General features: G+C 41.6%; 1 protein-coding gene across 1 annotated transcript; it reads left to right on the forward strand.

Annotated features, from left to right (window-relative positions):
* Positions 1-918: 918 nt before the first annotated feature.
* Positions 919-13,970, forward strand: LOC133022852 (centrosomal protein of 83 kDa-like; the record flags this gene model as incomplete). Its single annotated transcript, XM_061089761.1, has 2 exons — positions 919-1,816; positions 13,837-13,970. Coding segments are annotated over 2 exons (1,032 nt in total), but the record flags the coding sequence as incomplete, so codon positions are not given.
* Positions 13,971-14,363: the final 393 nt, after the last annotated feature.

Consider the following 14,363-nt stretch of genomic DNA (forward strand, 5'->3'; position numbering starts at 1 on the left):
AAGAGGAGAATGTTTGATGGTCCTTCAATAAACTTCTGTGAAAACTGACCTGCAGAAATGCTTTACTCAATCAAGAAGAAAATGTGTTATTGATCAAAGGAATGTGTTACACTGCCAAGATCATAGACATGTGATGATGTCACAATGCAAATATAAAAGGAATGTATCACACTTATATCACACTATCACACTCTTATAACTGTAGATCTAACACATTAGATGGCGGTAATGCACCTTGAAAATCTCTTCTCCAATAGACCAAACTAAGCGGAGTAGCTCAGAATTCACACCACATTTTCATCAAGTTTGCTTAAGGACCATCATACACTATGAGCTCTATTCAGTTAAGCATTAAAGCAGAAGTGATCATCCACCCTCAGCCATTGGGCCTTTCTAGTCCCAAAACTGAAGCCTGTTTTGGACAACTCAGCAGCCATGCCAGTGTTGTCTGCCGGGCTGGGTTAAACTGAAATCAAGCTGGAGTAGATGCTTATGGATCAAAGGATTAAATGTGAAAACTTTGAGGGCAACAACCAGATACGGAGGGTTCAAAACAAATGCCTGGACGATGGGTTTCTACAGGTGCAAGGAGAACTGAAGAACTACACAAAGAGTTCAGGAGTGGATGGAGATAGAGTTTCTGGTCCGTGAGAGGTTCAACAACTTGAGGAGGAGACAGAGAAGTACAAGTCTATGGACAACGAGCTGCAGTATTAGTACATGTTACTATAATCCGAGTGTGACCACCAGACAATAGAACAGAAATATACTAGAGGAGAGGAGGATCCACTACAAGACAGCGTTCTCTTGCCTCGAGCAGGACAAGGAGGCCTTTGTGTCTCAGAACAAGGGTTCAGACAAACGAGTGGGGGCTGGGGGCGGAGGTGGCAGACCTGAGAGCCCAGAATAAAATAAACTCTACGACTGTATATAGAGCAGATGGAGAGTGAGCTTCATCTTAGCCAGGAGCAGAATAGCCAGCTCACAGTGCAACTGCACAAAGCTAAGAGAGAGGTCAACTTCCTCTCTTGTGAAATTGACAGCCTGAAGAATACACATAAGATAGAGATCACCAACATCAAAATGCAGTATATCTGCTCTAAAGAAGAGGTGGAGAGGGAGAGAGACACATTGCAGGCAGATATGAAAGTGCTAAAAGCTGCAGAGGAGAAACTCAAAAAAACCCTGGTAAAGAAGGAGAGGGAGACATTCAGGAGGGAGCAGGCTGCCAGTGGGGAAGAGAGCTGCAAAACAGTGGCTCTGCAAAGTGAAAAGTTGGAGTTGGAGAACCGTCTCGCTGCATTGGAACAGCAGATGGCGCTACAGGATACTGCAGCTCATGCTCAGAAGAAAGAGTGGGAGGAACATCTTCGTGGTGCCCAGCAAGGTGAGGAGTCAGCATGTAGAGAAGTGCAGAAACTGAGAACCAGACTTCAGAAGCAAAGCTCACAGTTTGAGGAGCTAAGAAAAACTCTGGACAGAGTCAGGGAGGAGCTGAGGACAACCAGAGGTGAAACTGACAATGCTGAGAAGGAGAAACACAACCTGTGGCAGAAATATTCTCATATCCAAGAGAAACTGCAGAGGGAAGCAGAGGCCCAGAAGAAGAGGAAGATGCTGACAGAAAACAAAGAGAAGAGACTGCAGGATAAGATCCAGTTGCTGCAGACACAGATAGGAGAACTGGAACTGGAAGATGCATTTAGCCAAGAAACATCGTTCTTAGAAGCTCAAAATGGCAAACGGCTGATGGAGTTACAGCGACAACACAACATGTTTCAACAGATCCTCCTGGACGGCCGGGCTCCTTTCAATGGTCAACCTGATTTCCTTGGAGGTTTTCCTGTGCCAGCATTCCTCGCTTTGACACACACACACGTGGAATGCCTGAATGAAAATACACAACCACAAGTGGGGGGAGAAGACATAAAATAGTTGGAGATGTGGGATGCCTAAGTGAGGCTGATTATTAAAATGACAAGGTGCACAGGATTCACCTACTTTATACTAGGGAGCCAGGCGGTAAAATCCACAGAAACTCCAGAGGCTCTCACATTCACCATACACCTGAACTTTGGAGATCCTTCTGAGGTTATCCTCAATGCTTTTCACTAGTGTCAGATGTGCTTCTCTTCTCAAGGCCACTGAGTGGGGTGCTAGTGGAAAAATAACTAATCAAACTTCAATCCAGCTCTTCCAGGGGCAATAGATCAGTGCTGCACAATGATCAGGATGAGCTTTAGATCGTTCTTCCGATAGAGTTGCTTCACCTCAGGATGTCTGATCAGAATGACTCTCTGACCTCATTCCACAGCGTCTCTGTTCAACACATTATCTCTCTTCTCTCCTGCATTCACTCCTCTCATAGTAGATTGGGTTTTAATTTGTTGGGCAGTTGGGCGGCTGTGGCTGAGGGGTAGAGTGGTCGTCCTCCAACCTGAAGGTCGGCGGTTTGATCCCCAGTCTGAACCATCTGCATCCCGAAGTGTCCTTGGGCAAGATGCTGAACCCTGAATGGCCTCCCATAGAATAACAAAGTGCTGCAAGTAGATGCACTGTATGAATGTGTGTGTGAATGGGTAAATGTGAAACTGTACTGTAAAGCGCTTTGAGTGGTCATCATCAGACTAGAAAAGCGCTATATAAATACAAATCCATCCATTTACCATTTAATTTGGGTGTATTTGTTTGTTTTTGGATGGATTACCATAATTACCCAATTTGCTGGAAGGATGTGGTATGGGTCAAGGAACAAACCATTACATTTTGGTGTGGATCCAGATCAGGGAATGGATACAGGAAATGTTCCCTTTTTTCTTCAACACTGCATTTTGGTGAATTAAAATGTGTTTTCATAAGGGGACTGTACCAATACCTTGGTGGAGGTATGTGCTCTCTGAGTACCATTGTCATCATGAATTCAATAAATGATGGAATGACAATTCATATTGGTTGGTTTTGATAATTACTTTAATAATACCATTGTTAATTAATTTGATTGCTTTTTAGAATTTACTAAAATAACCATTTATTCATATATTATTTTTGGCTTAATAATTATACTTACACCATGTATCAAATTCATTTTACCTCAAAATATTCAAATGTATGTGACTTGGGGTAACACTTGGTGGTGTGTATTTGCCCATGTTAGCTTTTACTTGATCAAATATCTGAACTTTTTCTCAATTACCCTGCCCAGTGACGAAGAAACACATAACATGATTGAAGGAAAAGATACTCCTACTGGCATTTCACTGCGACCAGACGTGGATAAAACCTCAGTTTCATCTGTAGTCCTGGGATGAAGGTCACCAGTGTAGTGTGGGCTGTATTAACAAACTTACAAAGCAAACATCAAACAATCCTTTCTTGCACGTACAGACAATCACACCAAAACATGAATGAAACAATAGGACAAAACACGCAATATCTCAAATATGTATTTAAATTGTTGTTACTTTCTCCACTTTCATTCTTGGATTTACGTTCCCCTAAAGTGCAAAATTTACTTCCTCTTGTCCCTGTTGGAACTGACATCAGTAACCCTCCCAGACAGTCCCATATTGTGTCCTCAGTACGCATCACTGACTCCATTTCAGGGCCACAGAGATTGTGTGTGTGTGCGTGTGTGTGTGTGTGTGTGTGTGTGAGAGAGAGAGAGAGAGAGAGAGAGAGAGAGAGAGAGAGAGCGAGAGAGAGAGAGAGAGAGATAGTTATGTATATACTTACATAACTGCCAAATGAGCAGAGTCAAAGTCATTGGAGTCAGTGGAACATTCGAGACACAGCCACTCTAACTGTCAATTATAGTGTGTAACTGAGTCTGTATTTCTAACCAATACTTACTCTCATAACTATATACATATATATATCTTAGTAACCATTCTATAAATGTACTGTCTTGTTATGTGACCTACTGGTATTATTGAAAAAATGATTACACCATTAATAATAATTAACAACAACAAAAAATGAACATGGTTTTAATAATATATTTTAAATAATGATTTTCTTTATTCTTCTAACGATTTAACATTTAGTCAATAAATCAATCAATCAATCATTTTTTATTTGTATAGCCCATATTCGCGAATCACAATTTGTCTCATAGGGCTTTAACAAGGTGTGACATCCTCTGTCCTTAACCCTCAACAAGAGTTAGGAAAAACCACTAAAAAGAACGTAGAAACCTCCGAGAGCCACATGTGAGGGATCCCTCTCCCAGGACAGACAAAAGTGCAATAGATGCCACGTGTAAAGGAGAACATCAACATGGGAAATTCTATCTTATAGAATCATATTCTAAGTTTATAAAAGTGGGTATGTAAATTAATTTGATTTACAATAACTCTTGGAATAAATTGATCTCTGGTGGAATCAGCAACATGTAGCAGTGGCCACAATGTGATCTTATAGGGCAACAATGACAATGAAATGAAATGTCCACTCAAAGTGCTTTGTTTAATTTTTTGCTTGTGTTTTTGAATCATCAATCTGTCATCACAACAGTGTTGTTTCTGAATGTAATCTGTTACAAGGAGAAGAGCCATCATGTTGAGGGTTAAGGACAGAGGATTTCACACCTTGTTAATCCCTATGAGACAAATTGTGATTTGTGAATATGGGCTATACAAATAACATTTGATTGATTGATTGATTGACAAGGGCATACTGATGTGACATTAAGGGTTATTGTCTTGATGGCTTTTATTGCGGTGGGACCAAAATGCCCAACACTGTCCATTTGTTGCATCTGAGTGAGTGAGGATGTAACAGTGATATATCAAGAAAACAATATCTAAAAGCGAGTCGCTAGTTGATGATCTTAACTCCAACAAGAACTGGACACAGTCCATGTGTTTGTGTGTACTTGTACCTTCAACTTTGTGAGGACCAGTTTGAGACATAGACCTTGTGCCATCGACTGTCCAAATTTCAGACCTGTTGCCCAGTTTGTGATAAACTGCTTGTCCAGTTGGAGGGAAAGCAGATTTTTGTGTTTATGGTTAGGTATAGGTTAGGGTAAGTGGTAAGCAAGTAATGGTTAAATTAATGAATACATGGATTTACTTGATGATTAAAAGCACATTTAACAGTGCATCATACTCAGAGGCACATATGCTGGCTAGAATGGCAAAGAACAGTCAGTCAGATTGACAATCAGGGGTATTCGGCAGGCAGGCGGGATTCAGTATTAAACAAACAACAACAAACATACAGTTCTGTACTACAGGTGTGTCGTCCCCCACACCCCTGACCATCATCTGGAGAAGTTTGGTGAATCAGTTGTACATCCAATGCAATCATAAAACTAACAACAGTAAAAAATATCATGTCATTAAGTGAAAACATTTATTTTAAAGTGGAAAGTTTTATGTTTCAAGTTATACCGTGCTATAACGTGATACACATATATATACATATATATATCCCACTAAACTCTACTCTGCTTCTCTTTCTGCTCAGAAACAGATAATCCTGAGGACAAACATACAGTTTACAGAAGTCAAACAGAGGGAGGTTGTTTTACATACTAGAGCTTTGCACTCATTGCTGCTTTGCAGTTTATTGATTTCATGTCAGTGTGTGTATAATCTATTCTAATTCAAGCCATATTTATTTAAAGAGAAGCACCACATGGGATTTTTTTTTAACAGGTTGTGACGACCCTCTCAAAGCAGGCTCCTCTCTGCAGGAGCCTGATGGGAGGAGCTTGGTCATCAGGGAGATTCACCTCTCCTGGTCTGGCTGCAGTATATAAACTGGTGACATTCACCTCCCCCATGGCTTCCAAAGCATTTGGTTTTGGTTGTATACTGATTTCTACATTGACCTGTCCTTAAATAAACTTATTTTCATGGTTGTGACACAGGTGCATGTTTGTTTCAAATGCTGCCCATGAGAAACATAGCATGACAGAGCATTTTGTATGTGTGCTCTTGTACAGCTATCTTTGTGAGGACCAGTTTGAGCAAACAACCTACTGAGTGAGAGGATTTTGGGAAAGTAAGGTTTGTGATCCCCCCTTTAATGGACTGTTTTGGGGTAAAGACTTGGTTTTAGGGTTAGAATTAGGATTAGGTTTGGGTGAGGTATTTAGTTTTGATGGTTAGGGTAGGGGACTAGGGAATGCATTATGCCAATGAGTTTCCTCACAAGATAGAAGTACAAACAGGTGTGTGTGTGTGTGTGTATCAACATGTCAAAGTTTCAGTAGTGTTACCTGGCCTATATATGTAATGTCTTCCTCTGAGTATCTCTATTCTTTGTCCCTTTCTTCCACCATCACTTTGCATTTATCTTTGTCCTGGAGTCCTTTGTTACCATCGCTGGATAGATGAACGAGTTTGATGGTGACATGGACCAAGGCGAGTCAATCAATAGAGGAATTGTAAGAGGCAGCTGACCTGTTTCCTGATAATGATGAAAGACATTTAAAGGAGGGAGGTTTGTCTTTTCTGTGCTCTATTAATCTTCAGTGGCCTTCATCTCTCTCTAGTGTTCTTGCTCACATCCAGCTCCAGGTCTTTACCTCTAATTAGCTGTTTTTAGACATGAACTCTGAAGGATGTCTGAACAATTGGGTCAAGAATTTCTCTGGAGATTGCTTTTCACACATGAACAAGAGATTCATTCACTACAACACAAATCTGGCTGTTGGGCATAGCGGTCGTCCTCCAACCAGAAGTTCTGCAGTTTGATCCCAGTCTCCACTATTTGTATGCTGAAGTCCTCTTGGGCAAGATGCTGAGCCCCGATTACCCATCATAGAACAAAAAAGTCCCACTAATAGATGCACTGTATGAATGTGTGTGTGAATGGCAAACTGTACTGTAAAGCGCTTTGAGTGGTCATCAAGTCTATATATATAAGAAAATTATTATATAAATACAGATAATTTACTGGAGGTTCTCCTGCTATGTTCTCACATCAGCTCATTCTCATAGTTTTTACTAAACAAGTGTGTTGAGCCCAAGTGCGTGTCTGAATCAGCTTTCATGCCTTGTCCTTCACTTAGTTTATGCACGAGATGACACCGTTTCCTGGTTTACAGGTCTGCGGTTCATTTACACAGCCTCATTGGAATTACATAAGCAAATTGCCCTGAGTTGTGTCTATTTATACACCTGCAGTTTATCTATTTTTTTTTCCAGTGTGTGTCTCTTTCTCCTTTCCTGTTTTCATACTCTATCCTTCTGATTGATGGTCAGTCAGTATCCACTCAACAACTCCTGGATGGATTGCGATGACATTTTGTCCAAATATTAATTCCAAATGGGATAATCCTAATGACACTGAGCTTTTCAGCGCCACCAGCAACAAGTTGTCTATATTGCAATATCCACTCAATAGATTGGCATAAACTTTGATACAAACCTTCATGGTTCCCAGGAAATTTGACTACACAGATGATCATTTGTGGTTTTGAGGGGAAATTATGATGATTGTTTGGATGGATTGTCATAAAAGTTGGCACAGATTGGATCATCCTCTAACTTTTGAAGTCATTGTCAGGTCAACATTTAAATCCATCAATTCTTTGGTTTATGAGTTCAGATCGTATTTGGTCAAAACACTTTACCATTCAAAAAGATAACTGTCATAAACTATCTTACTCTGACAAATAGAATCTCTATCTAAAAATTAAATGACTATACTGCTGATATATGAACTGAGGGTTTCAGTCTTTGATAAAGATACTTAGAGAGATATTGATTATTGAAAGTAATATCTACACATGCCCCATCCCTTCTTGCAAAACACAAAGTAGCCCCTAGTAGTAGTGTCCTCTTTCAAAAATAATAAATGTATATTTACTGAATGTTTCAATGAAAATATGATTCGTTTAAATTTTCAGACCAATGTTCCACAGTTTGGAACATATAGTTTCTTGTCAAACACTGCGACAGTAGCCGTCTTCCATCTGTTATTTTGTTACAATACCAGGAGGATTCATTCCTTTATTGCCAATGAGGCTAAAAAAAACATTCCTCAATGTGTCACCCTCCTCCTGAACAACTGCAACTTCATCCTGATTGGATCCACGGAATGCGTCAATAGACCGTCCCACAGCTTACACATTTAATAGCCTTGCAAATACATCTCATCTCAGCCTAATTTCCTGAAAAGATCCACTCAATACAAACAAAAACATTATTTACACACAAAAACTCTTGTTCTTACTTTTGAGTAGTCTGCATTTCTTTAGTTTTGGACAAAGGCAGCTGCAGAATGGATGTAATACATTGTTGACAAAAAAATCCAAACTTAAATAGGCAAAGTGGGTTCAACTAAAATTGAGTGAGTTTCACTGCAACATTTCCTGGAGAGCAGTGGAAATACAGAGTCATGTTACCATAAAGTGTGAAGGCATCTGTGGATTTTCACCTTAAGATCGCTGAGAGGCTCTGCGCCAACAAGTGGGAGGTACACATTAAGATGTACACACTGGCATACACTGATGGAACCCTGAACACACACTAGCAACAGATGTGAAGGATCTACTCAGGGCTGCACCTACAAGGAAGCCAACACAGAAACCCACGCACAAGTTATCCCTCAGCCTCAGTGCACTTATCAGTCTGCCATATTGGAACATCAGCCCTCAATCCCTGTGTGCAGGCGTTCAGTGCATGTGCATACTTGTGCACATGGAATGAGACAGAAAGTTGTGTGTGCATGTGTGAGTGTGTTTATTGTGGGTTTATATTTGTGTGTATGTGTGTGGGTGGAGGTCACCGTAAAACACGGCAGCTTCTCAAATTCTAAATTGGTATAAAAACCTAAACTCCAAGTTTAGCCACGCTTATGACTAACAGAGTTCAGAGTTGGGGTAAACTCTTCAAGGCCTTCCCCTCCAAATCCAAAGCTTATTTTCAGTGCTGGGTGGACGTGCAGGCAAAGAAACAAAGCAAGAGCTCCTCTTGCTCCTCTGGCCCACTGTTCTATGCATGAAAAGCCTTGTTGTAGGGGGACTTCTTTGTGGCTTCTTTGAGTGCACTCAAGTGGTTCTTTCCCTCCCAGGAGAAGCTGCAGTCGGCTGTGCCAGCCAAGCCATCAGCACAGCAAGAATATTCTAACGATAAGCTACATGTAGTTAAATTATGGCTGCAGCTGAGGCCATGTGCAGCCTGACATTAATTCTGCATGACAATTACTTGCACCAAAAGTTGTATCAAAACCATGATTCAGTCAGCTACCACACTGCGCAATCAATCTCAAACTATTTCATTTGTATCCTCATCCACGAACAGTGTTTGATGATACAAATGCTTACATTGATATAGCTGGCAGCTTGCTTGCTAATATCAAAGCCAAGCAAATGAGAAGGTGAGAGATTTTGTCATATTTTCTGGAGGAGGCATGTACGTATACCAGTGAAGTTAAATCTTATCGAACTTGCTAAAGTAGAAAAGAAAATTTGTTAATTTTGGTGAGTACTACAATTAACCAACTAGTTCCTTCAAGAGTTTATTGTTCAGCAGTATACTTTTTACATGTTTGCTTCCGGATGATGCAGTCAAATACCACTGCTCATGTAGTAACTGAGTAATTTCTTGACTCATGTAGTGTGCATGGATAAATATACATATTTGAGGGTTGACAGCTAGGAGTGAGAGCACTGCCCTGGTAGGTGGGATTGGAGAGCTCCCCGCCTTTATAAGGTAACGTGCGGGCAATTACTAACTCTTTGTCTGATGCCTGGTAGACTGCTGTGTTTGTGCAGGTAAGGGAGGCTGGGAGAAAGATGTGTTATTTACCCACTTAATCTAATGAGGTGTTTTATATATTCAGTTGGGTGGCTATGTCTCGATCCAGATTTGTGTAGCCCCATGGTTGAGTGAAGATTCAGGGTTCGCCTCTCCCTGTTTGAGCCACAGTACATAGTCCTCCATCCAAGGTCACTGTAAAGTAGGGCACCATATTGGGCAAGGTCATAATGAATTGGGACCCTGAACCAACTGACTCTCACTCAGTTCCTTGTTTTAGGCAGCTTACCATAATGGTCCACGCTACTTAGGTTCAAGTGTGTTGTATCTCTTTGGTCACAGTATTTGTTGTTTTATCTTTTATAAACATTCAGAAATAAAAGGCTATTTGTTTTATTAATAATTGTCCATCATGTTTCCCTTACTTAGGTCCCCCATTCTAGTCCTCCCATTATTAAATAAAGATTTTATTGTGAACTGAATGCACATCTCTGCTCTTCTTGAACCCCTAAAATTTGATTGTGTCCATGCACACTGATGTCATTGGAGTCAAGCAGGACCGACCCATAGGCTGTTTTAATTCTAAAACAGTAATTCAAAACACTGCCAGGTGTTTTCGCACCACACATGAGACATGTGGTGGTTTGTCTTTCTCAGGCTCGGTTCCTGAGAGTTAAGGGTTCTATATGGTCTCTTAGCTGTTTAGGACTGCACTTTTCTGGACAGAGTGGAGAGTGGGGAAAATGTTTTACAATTCACAGGATTAATGGTTTATAAAACAGATATATGTATTTTACATTTTGTTCCATCCATATACTATTACTTCACAAGTCACATAAATACACAGTTAGGCACACATGTAGGGTTCCCACTGAAGACCTTGTGATTTGTGTGTTCAGAATGATGCTCTGTGATTGAAGTGAAGCAGGAGTTTATTGCGCTTAAGTGGCCCAGAGTACGATGTTTTATGAGTCCTGGACTCCTTTTTGAGTATTATCCGCTAATTAGTTTTAATCCATTACCAAAGTGCACAAATGCCATCAGTAACACCCAGAAAGCAAGAGATCCACCCTACACACAAATTCCCAAGGATGCTCTCTCCTTACATTTAAATAAGCCTGGGCCCACTGCCAAGACCTAATTTATAGTATAACTTGCAGGGTGCAAAAGTTTAGAAACCCTCAGGCCATGGCTGCATAAATGTTGTCGAGAATAATTTGTTCATTTGAACTAACAGTTGCCTTCTGATAGGTACAGCTGGAAGACTGATGCCCTTTTATGTTCCCTCTTTACAACGCATTCCAGGGTGGGGCCTGCTGTGGTTCGGAAAGTCGCTCAGACAAGCAGATGTGATGCAGATGTAGACACTGGGGAGTGCAAGTGAGGTGGGCTGAGACAGCTATCTTGTATAGGTGTGAATTACTTAATCGGGTATTAAGTTATGTACCCCAGGGGTTCCCAAAGTGGGGGTCGCGACACCCCGGGGGGTCGCGAGACACAGAGGCGGGGTCGCGAAATGCATTCCAAAAAAAATACAATTATTTCTTTTTTTTATAAAAAAAAAAAAAAAAAAATTAAATTTTTTTTTTTTTGTATAATATATACATGTGAGTTGATATTAGAATAAAACCATGCAATTGTAGCCGAGCGTTTAGTTGTTGTATTGAATCACCCTAAAGAAGACACAGGAGACATAGCCGTTTAGTACAGCACATCCTTCCGGTAAAACCCCTCTTCAAAATAAGAGTCAATAAATAAAATAGCTTACACATTTCCCATCAGTTTTTTTCTTTTTCCATCCCTTTTTTTCCTCCACAAAAAAAAACATTTCCTTTTTTTATCTTACGACACAGGTTAGCGACAGTTCAATTTACAGCAGCACCAGTCACACGGTAGCTGGCCAAAACTCTTTTGGAAAGCAGCTGAAAATGATTGACAGTCACAATGAAACATTGGTTAATACCAACCAAATCGAGGAGGCCACAGGAACAGGACAGGCTAGCGGAGAAGGAGAGGCTACCTGAGCAGACATGCACGCACGCACGCACGCACGCAAGCACGCACGCACGCACGCACGCACGCATGTCAGGGCTGTGCGCAACATTATAAACCACCTCCAGTGTCGTTGGGGGTCCCCAGTCTCTGGCACCGTTATTTTGGGGGTCGCAGGCTGAAAAGTTTGGGAACCCCTGATGTACCCTATGCATTTTTTTAATTATCTTTTTCTGTTTATTTGATGGCTCGCCCATCTACTGGGGGAAGCTGTGGCTCAGTGTTTCCAGCGGCCGTCCTCTTACTAGAAGGTCAGCAGTTCGAACCCAGATTTCTGAATGCCAAAGTGTCCTTGGGCAAGATACTGAGCCCCGTATTGCCCCTTCTCATAGAGAAAGGTGCAGAACATAGATGCACTGTATGAACGTGTGTGTGAATGGTTGAATGTAAATTGTATCAAAAAGCACTTTGAGTGTTAATTAAGACTAGAAAATACCTATAAATAGACCATTTACCAGCTACTATTAGCTGTGCCTTTAGTTCTCTAGTATGGTTGTGTCTGTCTGTCTGTTCCTACGGCTCAGGTAATCAATAGTACTGAAAAAAGTGAAATGCAGAGTAAAGGAAGGGTCCAGTTTCGTGGGTGCTACCAGCCAGGAGGACAAATTTGTCGGTTTATTAAATAATTATTAGCAGTCAGTCAACTTCGCCTGGTCAGATTGTGTGTTCACCACTTGTCTTATATAAGAGTTTACTGACCTTAAGTCAAAAATACGAAAATGGGAGCTGAAAAAAAGTACAGACAGTTCTTAACTGTTGGAATGTATTCAAGTTGCTATACACTTTGTTTCTTAAGGCCAATTTATGCCTCTCCGTTTTTTCTATTACGGACAGATAAGACCGCCCTATCCGTCGTGAAACGCCCTCTCCGAGTGCTTCGGACAGCTTTTCGTACACGTCTGATTTTTCTAACTATCCGTCTTCATGTTGGAGACCCGACGGACCGCTCTTGGCTGTGATTGGTCCGCGAACGACATCATTTCCGTATGACGTCATTTCCGTATATTTCCGGACCTCAAACTTCCTGTTTACTTGTAGCAACAAACACGAACACAACTATGATTCTACGATTAATGTGACGTGTGTGTTAAGCCAGCGGAGTTGTCCGGCTGACGGTGGCTCGTTAGAGCACTGAGGGCATGTGTGCACGTCACATACGGTTAGAACGAGCTTTCAAAACGGCGCTAGCAGGCTAGGCAAGCCACCATGCTAACTGCGGTGGTAACAGTGCAAGAACCCGCCGTCACGACTTTAATTCCACTTCTATCATGACACTGTTTCTATAATACCGTCAGGTTAGAAGCAAACACTGGATAGTAGTTGTTAGTGCCGGGAGTCCCTGCTGACTGTGTGTGGAAGCTGGGGGGGAGCTAGCTCCGGGTAGCTTCTAGCTACATGTAGCCTCAAGCAGATTCAAGCTGTGGAATCAGCAACACAGTTCGGAAACAAGACCGGGGAACCGCTGCGCTAAGAAACGATTACATCAGCATCTTGACCCGCTGGGTGTCACTTTATTTAGTTCTGTTAGTTGCCATGGTTCAGTGTGTGGGACGCAAGCTAACATGTAAACAGAGACACGTGGACTTCTTCTTCCCAAATGGGGTAGGCTTCTCTGAGCTCGTCTTCCGTTGCGCCACCTATGGGTTTGGCGGGGAATTGTTTTTAGACGGATAGTCGTTGGAGAAGTAAAAATCAAAAAGACTCTTTGTCCCCCGCTGAGACCTCTCCGAGAAACGGATACGTAGAAGTATATAAGAGCCTTTAGTGCTGCATGTTCTTCACAATTAATCCAGATACACCAGTGTGCAAAGCATTATTCCTGTACTGTTGCAGTGTCAAGCTTCTACTACTTCTCCTCTCGATTTAGTGGCTAGGAAGCACCAACTCTACAAGCTGTTTCTGCAGTGTTGAGCTGCTCAGAGCAGCAGCTTCCTCTGTGGTGTCCTACCATGGAAACCATGCTCCATATAACAGTGCACTGTGATTTGTGTATGGTTGTTACGTGCCAAGCTGTGGGTGTGTTGTCTTTCCCTTCCTGCTGTCTCTGTTTCTCCCCCTGTTTTCTCTACAGGTATGATTGGAGCGGCTTTTCTCCACTATTTAGAGCTTGTCCAACCAGCAGTGAGGGGGATGTACAAAAGGAGCACACCTGAGAGTCTTGTCTTCTTTGTTCTCTCTGACCTCAGCCTGTGTTCAGCACCCTGAGCATTTTGTTGTAGTGTTATTAGAACAAACTTGTTTACAGTGCAATGATAGATGTGGTGGGAAGGAAGTAGTAGGTAAGTTGAACCCAGATGTTAACCTGCTCCGATATTTCTTTTAAGCCTTTAGCTCTTACTCTGAGCTTCTTTTAACCCCATTTATCACTAATCGCTCTGTGTTGATCTGTTGAGGTCGCTTTAGCTGGAGACCAGTTCAATGGAGAGAAAAGCATCTTGATTCCACCTCTGGTAAAGGCCTATGTCTTAGCACAAACCAAACCATGAGACCCAAGGAGCTGCCTTCTAAGCTAAGAGACCACATTGTATTGAGCCTGCTGCGTTAAGGTTTCTAAGAGAATTCCGTCCTCCATAATTCTTGATGGAAAGACGTTTGGAA

Source organism: Limanda limanda, chromosome 17 (assembly GCF_963576545.1).
Source record: "Limanda limanda chromosome 17, fLimLim1.1, whole genome shotgun sequence".
In the NCBI taxonomy this organism is placed as follows: Eukaryota; Metazoa; Chordata; class Actinopteri; order Pleuronectiformes; family Pleuronectidae; genus Limanda; species Limanda limanda.